Here is a 13581-nt window from a genome sequence, read left to right as displayed (position 1 = left end):
TGCCTTCGCCCTCCTCTCCTCTTTCCGTGTTCCTCTCTCTCCCCAGTGTAAACTCGGCATGGTAATTTGAGCAAACGGGGGACGACGGGCGGGGAGGGGAGGGTAGAGGGGGGGGGGGGAGGGTGGAGGTGGGGGGGAGGGGACTGGAATAAAAACCTCAGCGGCCAGTCAGAGAGGGGTGTGGGAAACGGGACGCGGCGGCAGAAGGAGACGTAACGCACGTGGAGGAGAGCAAGCGGCGCTCTCCACTTCTTCCGCGGGGGCGCACCCGAAACTGCTAGGGGGTGGGGGGGTTTGAGTCCGGGGCGGGACGCGGACGATGCCTCTGGGTGAGCCGGATAGGTGACCGGCGCGGGCAGAGGAAATAAAGAGGACCTTTCTGTTATCTCCTACCACCGATTAGGGGGGAAATAAGAGCGGCCCGGAAAGTGGGCGCGCGGAGGAGAGGATCATGGAAAACCCCTGGAACAGCGGGAGGGGGTGGACGCAGGCTGTGAGATGGAAATGGCTGAGGAGCTCGTTGCTGCTCTGCTTCTTCACTGGTGAGTTTCTCTGAAAAACAGTTGACACACTCTGTAATTTCCGTCCGCAGGGGAAAAAAAAGCGTGGAATTATAAAAAGCTTCTGTAAGAACTGGAAGTTTAGGTGTATTTATTTTGAAAAGCGAACAGCTGGAAAGTTTTCATGTGATTCAGGTCTGTGGTACAGTGGTGCTGGGGAGGGGGGCAGGGGGAGAGGATTGGTGTTGTTGTGTGTGTGTGTGAGAGAGAGAGAGAGAGAGAGAGAGAGAGAGAGAGAAAATGTGTGGGGGGTGAAGGACATGGTGCCATTGTCTCCCTGCGTGTGGAGAGACAGGAGCCAGGACCTCAGAGGACCACCCAGACAGAGCTCACCAGAAGTCTGTTATAGTGGATGGCAGCCTCAGAGCCGGAGGGGGGGTTGGTGTTAAATTAAAGGGAAACATCCATCAAAAGTTTCTGATCGCGAGAAAAGCCTCCCGTCTAATGAGCTCTGGAGCGCCCCCACCCCCCCCCCCACCTGAATTTGAACCCTTGCGCACACATCCCTCCGGGCGCTGGTGGAGTGATTGCTGAGGGTAAACAGACGCGCACACGCGCGCCGCATGTTTTTCTTTCGCTGCGTCCTGCGCGTTTGATTGCGAAAGGCTCCGAGCCTCCGCGCGGCCCGCGGAGCAACACAAATCCCGCAGCCCGCGGAGCGCCTCCAGATGAAAAGGGCTCGCGTCGTGGCAGCAGGTTGGGGCGAGTACACAGGAGACACAGCTGTGTGTACAATGCGTTTGAATAAGCAGGCTTTTTTTTTTTTTTTTTTTTTGGCTGGGGAGGGAGGGGAGGGCAATCAACCACATTAATCCCACACACACACACATGAAAAGCTTGTCATAGATCCTTCCAATGCCTCATCAGTTCAGACCTGGTAAACAGCAAAAATGATTTGAATTGCGTCGGTGCACAAGTGTCAGCGCTCCAAAATCCTCTTTAATTCGAACCCCACGCAAACACTCACCCTATCGCGCCGCATCCCACTCGAACGGCAATTAATTCAGCTCCAGGATCGCCGTGGCTCACGATCTCATGTCCACCGTCTGCCGGTTTCACACTTTTCTCTCTGCCTCAGAGTCCAATTTAAAGGAGCCTCAATCCACCCCCTGAGCAGCCCCGTGTCACAGTTGAAGGAGCTCTCCTTGCAGGCAGGGAAAGTGTGTTTATAAATCTTTAACAGGGGTTAAGCTCCTGCAACAGATGAAGCATACACTTCCCATGATGCAGCGTTGCCTTAGAGATGTTTTTCAAACTCCATCTACTTTGGGACAAATGCTTTCTGTCAGCGTCAGCTTGGCGATGAGTCACAGAGATCAGCAGGAAGACTTCCTTAAAGCCTTCCGAAAACATGTTAGTTATCAGGTGTGACCCATCTGCAGTTAAGTAGCCACTCGGATGAACAGTTCAAACGATTCAAATGCAAATGATGCAGGATTCAATTTAACAGTGATCTTTAAAGGCTTGTCCGTAAAATACATTTTTGGAACAGGAGCATCAGTGGTTCGTGTTTTATTTTGGACGAACAGCCACTGTGCTTTTAACTGACACATTCTTTCAGCCCAAATTAAAGTCACTTGGTTTCTTGGCCTAAGACTGATGTGTCCCTTCGTTTAAAAAATAGGACAGTTCTGGTTCCTAAAAATGACCGAACTGCGTGACTAATGTCACGTCATCACAAGAAGGTATAATTTTTTACAGTTGGCGTCATACGTGTCAGATTCAGAGCTGGATTCAGATGCTGGGGACTTGTGGGCTGTTCTGCCTTAGCCAGCCTGCACATATAAAAATAGGTCTGGTTTTAACTCAGTGTTAGCATGTAATCCTTGTAATAAGTCAGTTGTAAATGAAAAACTATTTTTTTTAACCAGGGAAAGCAATCTACCGGAGCTCTTGAGGTAATTAGAAGCTGCAGATGGGAATGTGTTCAAATCTCCCAGTGGTTTTATTTTGTTAAAACTTCATATTGTTAATCAGGCTAATGGGGGAGAGTGGGCTTATTGGAACGAGAGTTTTATTTTCCCCACATGCTCCACAGGTATCGGTGGCTTCCTTTCAAAACGGGCCTCAAAATAAATTGACTGTTTTTTAAAGCTGTCTGTTAAAGGTATAAATAGAAGGCGTCGGTTGAGGTGGTGTGCTTTGAAGTCAGATTATGAAAGGTTTCATTACGGTATTACAGTTATTTTATCTTAACAACTTGACATGTGGAATTTTTTTAACCCTGCACAGGTAAAGGAAAAAATATTCTGATCTATCCACCAACACTTTATGTCATGTCTAAGAAGGTGTGTGTGTGTTTGTGTACAGGTGGCAGTGAAGCCCAGTGTGAAGGCTGTATCGAGTACTGCTGCGATGGATCGCCACCTTTCTGCTGCTCCTATTACGCTTATGTTGGAGATGTCCTTTCGTGAGTTAATACATGCACACAGAGGCTATTTCCTTTGCTTCTGCCAAAACTAAAATGTGTCATTTTTTGAAAATTGAGTCTTGTTTAAACCTAATCCATGGACTGTTTACCTGCATGCAACTAAACCTCACACAAACTTGATTGGTCAGGGTTATTTGGACAACAAACATAAACCAGAAAGGTGAATCTGTTTAGAGAACACAAGATTTGAACACAGGTCACTGGTGTACTTCCTTTTTTACATTTACAAGCAAAATACTGCACTTTCTACTCCTCTACATTTACTTTTACGGCTTTAAATAATAATAAAACAATCTTAAATGCACATGTAATGATTAAAACAGGCGTTTCAGAATTTTTTGGCTCCTCACAAATATTTTCACGGAACCGGGGTTACATTCGGTGGTTACCAGCTCCACCAAATACTGATTTGTCCGTATAAACTCCTCAACATTTCAATAAATGAAAACAGATTTCTGTCTCCCGTTTAATAGTTCAAACTCCAGCAGCTAAAATGCTCACATGCTGCTTCCAAACTGATGCTTTAGTATTAATGATGTATATCTGGCAGTAATTTGGGGTCCAGGGTTCTAGCAATGGGCTGCATGCAGATTTAATGGAAGAAAAACTAAAACTATCTGCTGTCTCTTATTAGAAATATCCAACAATAATGATGAGTTTTCTGCTATCACCAGCCCTTACTGCATCTAAATATAGCAGATCACAAAAATACAGGTTTTGCAAGTGACAAATCCGGTCATCAGACACCTTCGTGAGGATAAAGCAGGGGCTGACTCAAGCTCTCGGTGCAGCTGCCCAGCAGGCTTTAACAGCCTTGGTTGCCAGGAAGCCCCAATTATCTCTGTCAGATCACAGGGATTGTGTTGTATCCTGATAGTTGAGTTTTTTCCCACCACCATTAAAAAAATAAAGAGATTTTGGTGTTATTTTAACACGTCATTGTTAGAAAATGACCCCTTTGTGCTATTCTGGACAAACCTGAGACAAGGACTTATTTTTTTAGTGGTCCGCCCAGACACCTATGGGTTTGTTGCAGGCAGTAAGTTTTAAACGAGAGGGAACTAATTCACAAACCAGCTGTCCTTTAACCCGCAAGAGGACCCTTCAGACCATCTGACCTTTGATCTCCGCCTGTGATTACTCAGCACAGCTGCTTTAGCACTTCAGCTTCCTCCAAGATAAAGTTGCGATCGGTTATTTCATTTTTTATTCAAAGCAGCCAGCTGACTAATGCCGACCACGAAGACGTAACCGAACCTGCCGGTGACGAGTCTTCTTCTGTTTTACACTGCCAGTTCACAGACTCCTCTGCAGCGAACACACACCAATGCACGCACCACACAGCTGAGTTACATCAGATGGTTCATCTCCATAGCAGCAACTTAGGAGCAATGCAAGCATGTCTGTTGGAGGCAGCTGCCTCCTCTCACACTTGACTGGATGGTGTGTTGTGTGTGTGTGTGTGTGTTTGTGTGTGTGTTTTCCAGGGGCACTGCCATCTCCGGTATCGTTTTCGGCGTGGTGTTTCTGATGGGGGCGGTGGCGGCCCTGTTCCTGTGCGTGTGCATGTGCATGAAGAACGGGCGTGGAGCGCGGGTCGGCGTGTTCAGCACCTCCTACATTAACACCGTGACCCAGGGCTATCCAGGTAAGGCAACACAATGGCCCCCTTAACAAGGAGCTACTGATTCACTAAGGATTCATCCTGAGTCACCGAGCTATGGAGGACAAAAAGTGCCTTTTTTTAAATATTGTTATCTCAAGATCGCTAGTTAATTATTTATTTCTGGGGGTCAAGACAAAAGCTTAGGTGGTTTGTGTCCAGTCTTAAGCCATAAGAGGGTGTAGACATTTTATTATTTTCAGTTGGGGTTTGGTTCGGTTCACTTTAAAAAAAAAAAAGACCACAGTTTGGATTAAAATCGACCCCTCCCCGACCTTAACCACGCATTACTAAGACGGAAAGCTTTTCTGCGCAGAAAGCCCCCAAGCCAACTCCAGCACTCAGATCAGTGCCTGTCATTTAAGGAGAAGGCGAACCCGCGACTTCACAGGCGAGGGCCCTTCGGGGTTTCAACCGTTGGGTTGCGGATCCTCCCCGACAGCCATGACAGGAATCGTGAAGGCTGAAATCAGGACACCAGAGTTATCTTGAGGAATCTGCCTCGTGTTTTCCCGAGATAACAAGATGAAGGGAGCCGTCGTTATGAGAGAATGCGCTTTGCTTTATCTGAGTGTGTGTAATGAGATCACATGTTAGTTACTTTGTTATTCTGAGACAATTAAAACTGCAATTATGGTCATTCTTGGTTTACATACAGATCTGTTAAACAGCGATTTATGGATAAATGGCTGGTTTGGTTTAAGTATTAACTGTTTTTAAGGCATTTCACGAAGCTCATAAAGTTTTTTTTTAATTTTTGTTCCTAATTAATAAAGTATGTTAGTTAAAATACTTTCATTCTTCCTAATCAGGAAGTGGTTCAGCCCACAGAGTAGTCTGTAACACAGATTTCTGTCAGAGTGAAACCTCATCTCCTCTCCTCAGGCGACCGCCTCTGAACAGAGAATAGAAAATGTGCAAAAAGGTATCATATCTTGTTGGCTCCGCCTCGGCCTTGAGCAATATTCCTGAAACACAGAGTTATTATTTCCAGAATGGATGGCGTCAACGTTTCCATATTGTACTGCTGTTTTTCATGTCGGAGCCGGTGTTCAGTGACACTCTCCAGCCGCAGAAATGCCAGTTTTTTTTTTTCTGGGGCTCATCATTTATTTATCGTGTTTCATTCTCCTCTGTGTATCGGCTTCATGCTACACCGGACGGCCGCTCTTAATGGCGCCCCGCGGCTCTGATCATGTTTCGTGAATGCGGGCCCTTGACACAATGCAATATGAATGGTTATGGACGGTATGCAGCTACGGCGAGAGTCTTGAAATTGGATGCGAGGTGTCCTGGAACTAATATTTTCCTGCTCCGCGAGATCAGATCAGCGCGGGGAAATGCTAAAACAAAGCGGCCAAAGCTTATATCAGCGTGTTTTGCTGGCGCAAGTGAACCTCAGTCAGCTTGTCTTTCACGTGAGCTGCTTTGTTTGGATAATGTGAGTCCTTCTGCTGAAAATTATACAGTGCGCACAACAAAAAGGCCTTTCGCTGCCATGTTTTACCCTTCCCCAGTACTTAAAATCTTCTAGGGTGTGCAGTTTCTCCATTGAACCACTAGAGGGTGCAACTGTCCCGTGAAACACATTGTAAAATAGGGCACCCTGAAGCAAAAGAAGGCCTCATTTGCATTAAACATGACTAAGTGTGAAGTTGATTGATGTGACAGTTGATGTGAAAGCTTTTAATAACCAACATAAAATATATATATTTTTTTATGTTAAAGGTCCTCCACCTCCATACACCTACGACTACGAGATGTACCCCCCGTCCATGCACCCGCCGCCTTACACCCCGACTCAGCCTCGGCCGGCCAACTACTCCCCACCTCCTCCTTACCCCGGCTGCACCCGCAAGTGAATCCCTCCCCGGGGCCTGGGCTCCCAGACCTGGACCCAAAAGCTGCTATTTGTGTGCCCGCGGCCCAGCAGCGGCGGTGGCAGCCACTCTCGGGCGAGACTCATGGGAAAATAATCTTGTAGCGAAGTGTGTGGGTTAGGGCAGCTGAAGAATGCCACATCACGTCTGGCCTGCAGCTGGGACTTCTTTTTTTTTTCCTTCTTCTTCTTCTTCTTCTTCTTCTTCGCAGCTAATAACCAATACCCTGATCCGTAACCCGCCTGTGCGGCATCAAAGGCGCGCCGCCGCTTTGATGGAGGAGAAGACCACTTTTGTCGGCACAGGGGGGGAACCTGACATCACTGGAGGGCGAGAAAGTCTTTCCGGGACACATTGTAGACTCTGCTTTTATGGAAAGTTACCTATCCGCTCCTTCATTTAAAACTTATTAAAAAAAAATGTTAATTTGTGTCATGGACTGAGGTGGGAGGGGGTGATTAAAGCTGTTTTAGGCAGGTCTGGACCTGTCATGTGTGTACTCACAGTTGTAGAATAATAATAATAATAATGGCCTGATGGTAATGAACTGGCTTTTATTGCCTTACTTGAAACGGATTCTTGGATCTAAATTGTGAAGCGTTCACATTTTAACCGAGTTGTTCGTGGGGTGGTAAGAAAATCTGAAAGTGACCTCGCTGTGAATGATGGAAGGAGGCGTTTTTTTCTCACTGTTTAGTTGGATGTGTGTGTTGTAAATAAAAAGATGCCTTTTTAAATATAAATGTCTCTATTTGTTCATTTTACTGGTCTATAATAAGATTTAATGAATAAATAAAGAAAGAAAAGAAATCGTGTCTGGGACAGATGAAGTGTGTGTGTGTGTGTGTGTGTGTGTGTGTGTGTGTGTGTGTGTGTGTGTGTGTGTGTGTGTGTGTGTTAATCCCACTCCGCTGTGGTCAGGTGATCCGGCTCCTCCGAGCAGCTGTGTGCAGCCTCGGTATCGCTCACCACCATCAGACAACGGGAGTCACCGGCGCCGAACGCACTCAGTTTCTCAGCCGACGCTTAAAAAAAGAGCGATAAACCGAACACCCTGCTTTCGCTGCGTCCCCGAAACGACATGGTGGACCGAGTGGCTTTGCTGCTGCTGGCCGCGGCGGCTTCGACTCTGGCTGTCGAGGTAAGAAATATAATTTTTTTGTAGTATTTTCCACCATATTGTTGCCGCTGTCAGCCAAGTCAAGCTAGCTAGCGTTAGCCACAATCTAGACCGGAAGTGGAGCCGCCGTTCCTCCACAGCAAAATTTAGAGTGAACGCACTTTATGGGAGAATTCCTTTTATACGCAAACAATAACAACATATATCGAGAAATATAAAACCGTGTGCGGTGTGGCAGTTATTAAAATGGCTAAAATTGGTAAATAGTTACCAAGACTAAAACGTATCAGACAAGACAGAGAGGTAGCGGTATATCTATCTATCTATCTATCTATCTATCTATCTATCTATCTATCTATCTATCTATCTATCTATCTATCTGTCTATCCACACACACACTCAATGAATTCGAATACATTTATCACTTAGTTGTGATACTCACTAATAAACCATTTTTATGAGAGATTTAATACCTTAGGGGCTAGGTTTACGTGTTAGTTCACATGTAAACCACTGTATTTTAAATTTACTTTTAAAAATCTTTAATCAAAATAATAATAAAAAGTTCTTTCCGTTAGTTTTTATCCTCTGTAATTTTCAGATAGGCGTCAAACACCGAGTTTAAAATATGCAACTCATTTTATATTGAAGGTCTTAACCGGAAGTTTAATTCGCTTGTCTAGCTAGCTTGACAGTGCGAATACTTTGGTATTACCAAACCACGGGCTAAATAAATACCATGTAGATGCGATGTCGTTTGATCGTACTTCTCATTTTTTTATTCGTTATTACTTCACTGAGTGGTTAATAGGGAAAACGAAAATTTCCATGGGAATGTTCAAAGACCCTTGTTCCGTTGCTCCGTGTTCTCAATCTCGCTTCGAGCCTGTGGGAACTGATTTATTGAGACTGTGTGACAATGGAGAGAATGTCCGACACCGTTGATTTAAAGCTTTCCCCACTTTGTTTCCCCTTTCTTTGTGTCAAAGCGAGAAGCCACTTGCTTTTTCCTCTCTGATTTAAAATGTCACTAAGCGGTCGGGTATGAAAACGCTCTATTTACCCCCAAGCAAGTGCTGCGCAAGCGGCTCGAGACGCCATCAAAACGCACATTTACCAGTCAATTGTGCTAATTGGGCGTTATTAGAGTAATTCCGGTGAACAAATGAAAAGCGTATTGTCTCATTTTCTATATCCCGAGGGCTAAATCCGAGGTAGTGGGCGTGTTTTGGGAACAGAAACGAGTAAATAAGGCATTTTGTTCTCGCGTAATGACTCGTTGACGTCTGGTTCGGGCTCGGGTGGAATTTGGACGAAAGCAGGGGAGGAAAAACAAGTCGTCACGGTGGCGATTTGTAAGGAAAACAAACATCATTAACGCCCCTCCACATATTTCAGTCAGATGGCAGAGAATAGAGAAGTAAGATGGCGGCGGTGCACTGCAGCATTTATCGAGGGTCGGGAAAGTGGGAAGCCAACAGGAGCTATCATTGTTGCGTTTCGGGCATTTTTCTAGTCCGTCACGCGCAGTTTAAAGCGACACAACATGTCACATCGGGGCCAGTTGAATATGGATCCCTGCTCCTGCATATTTTAACCGTCTTCTCCGAGATTATCTGTGTGTGAATGCGCACTGTGGAAAACATTTTTTTTTTTTTATATATCGCGACATTTAGTCTATCCTGCTCTATTGTGTGGCTGAAAACGTGGAAAATCGCAGTTGTTGCATCGATTTAAGACGTTTTCCCGTGCTCCAAATGGCATGTCATCATTCTCAAGATGTGTGATTTTCATTTAATGCAATGAACCAGCGAGGCTTTAGTTTCCCTTTATCAAGGTTAGGCCCCTAGCATGTGATACTAGAAAATTCCCAAAGCAGTGAACACACCATTTAAAGCATCTGGTCCACTTGTTTTTAACGGGATTTCGCTAAAGTTATTCGCAGCCTCGCTGTGATAGAAATGACTCGTTCCTGTAGCCACAGCAGTGTTTGAAGTCCACTTGTGGTGTCTCTGGTTGTATAGCTAGTACGCGCCATAAATAGATCCATTGTGAAAATGTTGCGTGCTGCGCCGGGTTTTGCGCCGCTCGGTTTTTGCAGTTTTATTTCGCGTGAGGCGGCGAAATGTTGCAGCTGATCTTCTTTGTTTCCCGCACGTACTGCAGCCTATAATCAGCGCTCGTAATGAATGGTTTGGACGCCAAGCGAGGCTTTGTTCCTAATCCACTGCCGAGGTCACGAAGTTGACCAACCTCCGTCCGCTCGTCGAGTCGCGTGTTTGTGTTCCAAACATCGCGGCTCGAAGTGGCCCGAAACCAACAGAAGGAGCCGCCTCATTTTCTTAAATTAATCAGGCTTGGAAATGAGGCTTGTTTGTTTCTTTCGCGACCCCGGCCCCCGTGCAAGCGCACACTTCCAAGCGCCCGAGGAAGCGGCCCTTCCTGAAGTGGGGCCCGCCCTGTACAACGCGCAGGCCTCGGCGCGGAGCGTGGGACTTGGATGCCAGCCTTTGTGTGTTTGTAAAACCTTGGGAAATGGCTCTTGGATGGGTGCAGGCATGGGTGTTTGTGTGCATACTGCAGTCTTTCAGCCCGGGGGCGGACCGGCCCTCTCCCCTTATTAGCGAGGCCTTAATGCCATTATGGCCGTTGGCACTGCCACCGATTCTCGCTCTGGCGCCTTCTCCGCTGCTCACACTGCAGCCTCGGTTCTTTGAAGAAGGAATCCGCTTGACACCAATAAATTTCCTCCCGCCTTCCGTTTTGCCTATCTATTTATTTTTACTGTGCTCTCTTTCACCTGAATCCCCCCGTGCTTCTATTTCAGTTTTACTATTTGCCGAAGAAGCTGTGGCAACCCTGAGAGTATGAGTGTGAACTTTGCTTAACCCAGGGTTTTCTTTACAGACAGAAAAGAACAAGCGATAGTGAAGGGAGTTTCTGGCGCTTTATGAAATATGATTGCTGACACTTGAGCTGACCGGGACTGTGACACTTCTCTGGATGCAGGGAGAATGTTGAGATTACCAGTCACTTCACAGTTTGCTGGTTTTAATCTTGCGGCTTATCGCTGTGTATCGGCCCGTAACAGCACTGCGTGTCCTCTTCAAGATGTGAAAAGGAAATAAGGTTGTGTCCAAGCAGTCCCTCCCATGTTCTTCTTTCAGTTCTCCAACCAGTTCCTGCAAAAAGGGCAGGCACCGGAACGTCCTCGTCCAAACCGCACACTGTCCGTCTTGTCAACAACAACAGTGACACTGCGGCGCTTCCAATTAACGTCCGCCCCGCAACCCCCCCACCCCTTCCAGTCCCCTCTGTCCGGGAGAAAAGAATTCCTGACCTTTTGATACTGTTGTTTCTGTTGTCGTGGTTACCGGTGTCGAGGCCCCTGTCCGGAAAACGGTCCCTTCTTCTCCGTCCACCCTTCTTTTCCGGTCTCTTTCCCATTATCATTCACCTTTTTGTGTGTTCGTACGCTGAAAGGTGGCATACCTCGCTTTTGAAAGTATGGCAGGAATCTGGCGGTGCTGATTACACCGGTTGGAGGCCGCTGGGTGCGCTCAAAGGCCTGCTTTGTGCACCGAAACCTGACCCCTGAACGAGACTCAGCTAAGGCTAAAGATGAGAAATTTTGATGAGATCCAAAAAGCTGTTTGAGAAATTGACCTGTTGATGAGAATTTTCTGATATATAATTTACATGTATGAAGCCTTGGAGGTCTTAAATGGTGGAAAGTGGACAGGGTTAGGGTTAGAGCTAGGCCTAGGGTTAGAGCCAGGGCTAGGGTTCGACCTAGGGTTAGAGTTTGTCGCACAGTTAGAGCTAGGTCTAGGGTTAGAGCTTGTCATATGGTCAGAGCTAGGGCTAGGGTTCGAGCTAGGGCTAGGGTAAGAGCTAGGGCTAGGGTTCGCCCTAGGGTTAGAGCTTGTCCTACGGTCAGAGCTAGGGCTAGGGTTAGAGCTAGGGCTAGGGTTCGAGCTAGGGCTAGGGTTCATCTCTAGGGTTAGAGCTTGTCGTACGGTTAGGGCTAGGGCTAGAGATGGGTTCTCAAGGTTTTTTGTAGAGCTGAGCTGAATTCTGCTTGCGTTAAGCTTGTAGTTTGTGATTAACATGTCTCAACGTCCTACATTTTTCATTGTCATTAATGTGCAGCTGCAATCGGTAAAGATGAAGCCTCTCTTCACCTTCTTCACCTCTTCCTTTTTTCCAACTGACTCATAATTGGTTGTAATAGGTCAAACAAGTCCTGTCGGGAACTCGCTCCCTCTCACCCCTCATTTTCAGTGCGAAACTCCCACTCGGCATCGGAGTTCGACTGTCATTTCCGTCTGTAAATATCAGCAGTGCGCCACGAAGACACACTTTTCATTTCGCCGCTGCTGAGTAAGCAGCCGTCGGTGCAAAAAATCTGAATAATGAGCCGAGAAAACGGGTCGAACCGTCCTGCGCAGTCACTCAGCAGCTGCACGGCGGCGTCCAAATCCGGCTTTCAGCTCGACCGGAGAGGAGGCATGTTCCTCACGTAGCTGCAGTGTCACAGCCTCCATCACGGATGCTCATAATCTGGCCAATGAAGGGCCACGGGTTCTGTCACTTTTGAGACTAAATGACGGTGACTCAGGCCCACGTTCAACCTTGAGGTGACTGCATTCAGCAGGCTGCTGGTGTTCTGGTTTTGGAGTTGAGTAAACAAACCTTCTAAATTCTCAGCTTGCAGGTTCCCACCCTCGCTTTTGTGCCAGGGAAGTTTTGATTTATTTTAGGGTGGGGTTGCATTAAGGGCTGATACAAAGCCAGAGAGAGGCTTGTTTGGTCCTGCCATCCTGAAAAAGGCACGCAGGCGAAGCGGGTTAGAAAACCGTGCGAGCCTTCTGCAACATCCCAGATTGGGTTTCAGCGGGGATCTCTGCCGTCTGCCGTCGATACGAGTCTAAAATAACAAGAAGTCGGTTGTGTCTAGACGGGATTTAAACAATCCTGTTGCATCGATCGCTCCTACGTACGTTTAAAAGCTGAATCCATATATTCAGACCCAGAAGGGCAACGATTTAAAAATAGCACATTCTTCTAACACCGTGTGACATGTGCCAGATGCCGATGATTAGCCGTGCCAAAAGGCCAGAGAGCTTTCAAAAGTGCAGATGTTCAAGTAAAGATTTAGCAAGTTGGTTGCACCAGCCACTGTATTTTTTATATATATATATATATATATATATATTTTTGGCTTTTTAAAATTTAACATCTTTTAATATTCAGCAGCACTCCGTCTCTGCCAGCGTCAGCCACGGAATTATTTCCTGGAGCCGAGGTTGAGGTTTTCTCCGAGCTTCCATCATTCCCCCATTTTCATTTTCCATTTTTCCTGCACTTTTTCTTTTTTCCAGTGAACGGATGCGTGCGTCGTCTTTGATTCCCGCAGAGGTTGCTGACTCTGTGTTTTAAAGACGAGGGAGGGGGGGGTTCATCTTAATGATGATGAAGTTTCACCATCTCTACTGACTGTTGTCTTTTTTTAAAAAAAAAAGATAGAGGTTACATTCCTCCCTTTTTCCGAAATGATCTCATCATCCTCTAGCTTTGCTCTTCCCTCGTCCCCACTCATCATCTTGGGTGTTCAGTGTTGCCATAGCAGTAGATCTCTCCCCAGGTGCCCCGCTACTTGGACTATAATTAGGCCACTGTGCTCTTCCCAACGTTCCTCTCACCCATTTCTCCACTTTCATTTTCTACCCGAAGAATTAATTATTTTTTTGCCATGCATACAGCGCGCGGCAGCATGAAATCAGTTTTACGTGTCGAATCCTGCGTGTGTGTGTGACGTGTATCGTCTGCACAGGAGCGATGGAGGCTTGCGTCACAAAGCGGCCGGCTTATTCTGGCCAGTGCCGTGCTATTTCTGGATCCGTTTCCTGCTCGGTCTCGATGAT

General features: G+C 46.6%; 2 protein-coding genes across 5 annotated transcripts in view; both read left to right on the top strand.

The window, feature by feature from the left end:
- Positions 1-194: 194 nt before the first annotated feature.
- cyyr1 (cysteine/tyrosine-rich 1) lies at positions 195-7277 on the top strand. 2 transcript variants are annotated; one of them, XM_047577019.1, is made up of 4 exons: positions 195-542; positions 2871-2970; positions 4479-4639; positions 6383-7277. In XM_047577019.1, the coding sequence occupies exons 1-4, from the start codon at positions 452-454 to the stop codon at positions 6514-6516; spliced, it is 486 nt and encodes a 161-aa protein (XP_047432975.1). In that variant the 5' UTR covers positions 195-451; the 3' UTR covers positions 6517-7277. The 2 variants fall into 2 exon arrangements, with proteins under 2 accessions (XP_047432975.1, XP_047432976.1); XM_047577020.1 differs by lacking the exon at positions 4479-4639.
- A 215-nt stretch (positions 7278-7492) lies between these two features.
- appa (amyloid beta (A4) precursor protein a) overlaps positions 7493-13581 on the top strand; it is a 29493-nt gene continuing 23404 nt past the window's right edge. For 2 of the 3 annotated variants that reach the window (XM_047576997.1, XM_047576995.1), the window contains exon 1: positions 7495-7675. In XM_047576997.1, the coding sequence (XP_047432953.1) occupies positions 7616-7675 (60 nt within the window). In that variant the 5' untranslated portion in view covers positions 7495-7615. Of the gene's footprint in view, positions 7676-13581 lie in introns of all 3 variants that reach the window. The other variant, XM_047576996.1, reaches the window with a different exon arrangement.

This window comes from Mugil cephalus, chromosome 23 (genome assembly GCF_022458985.1).
Source record: "Mugil cephalus isolate CIBA_MC_2020 chromosome 23, CIBA_Mcephalus_1.1, whole genome shotgun sequence".
NCBI classification, from domain to species: Eukaryota; Metazoa; Chordata; class Actinopteri; order Mugiliformes; family Mugilidae; genus Mugil; species Mugil cephalus.
Note: the sequence above shows the minus strand (reverse complement) of the source record. Positions and strands in the feature narration are given on the sequence as shown.

What these genes read in the sequence shown, in the direction of transcription:
- cyyr1 (XM_047577019.1), top strand. Translation starts at nt 452, where the DNA reads ATGGAAAACCCCTGGAACAGCGGGAGGGGGTGGACGCAGGCTGTGAGA. An exon ending in GCTGCTCTGCTTCTTCACTG is followed by an intron (nt 543 to 2,870) that starts GTGAGTTTCTCT and finishes GTTTGTGTACAG; the next exon opens with GTGGCAGTGAAGCCCAGTGT. An exon ending in TATGTTGGAGATGTCCTTTC is followed by an intron (nt 2,971 to 4,478) that starts GTGAGTTAATAC and finishes TGTGTTTTCCAG; the next exon opens with GGGCACTGCCATCTCCGGTA.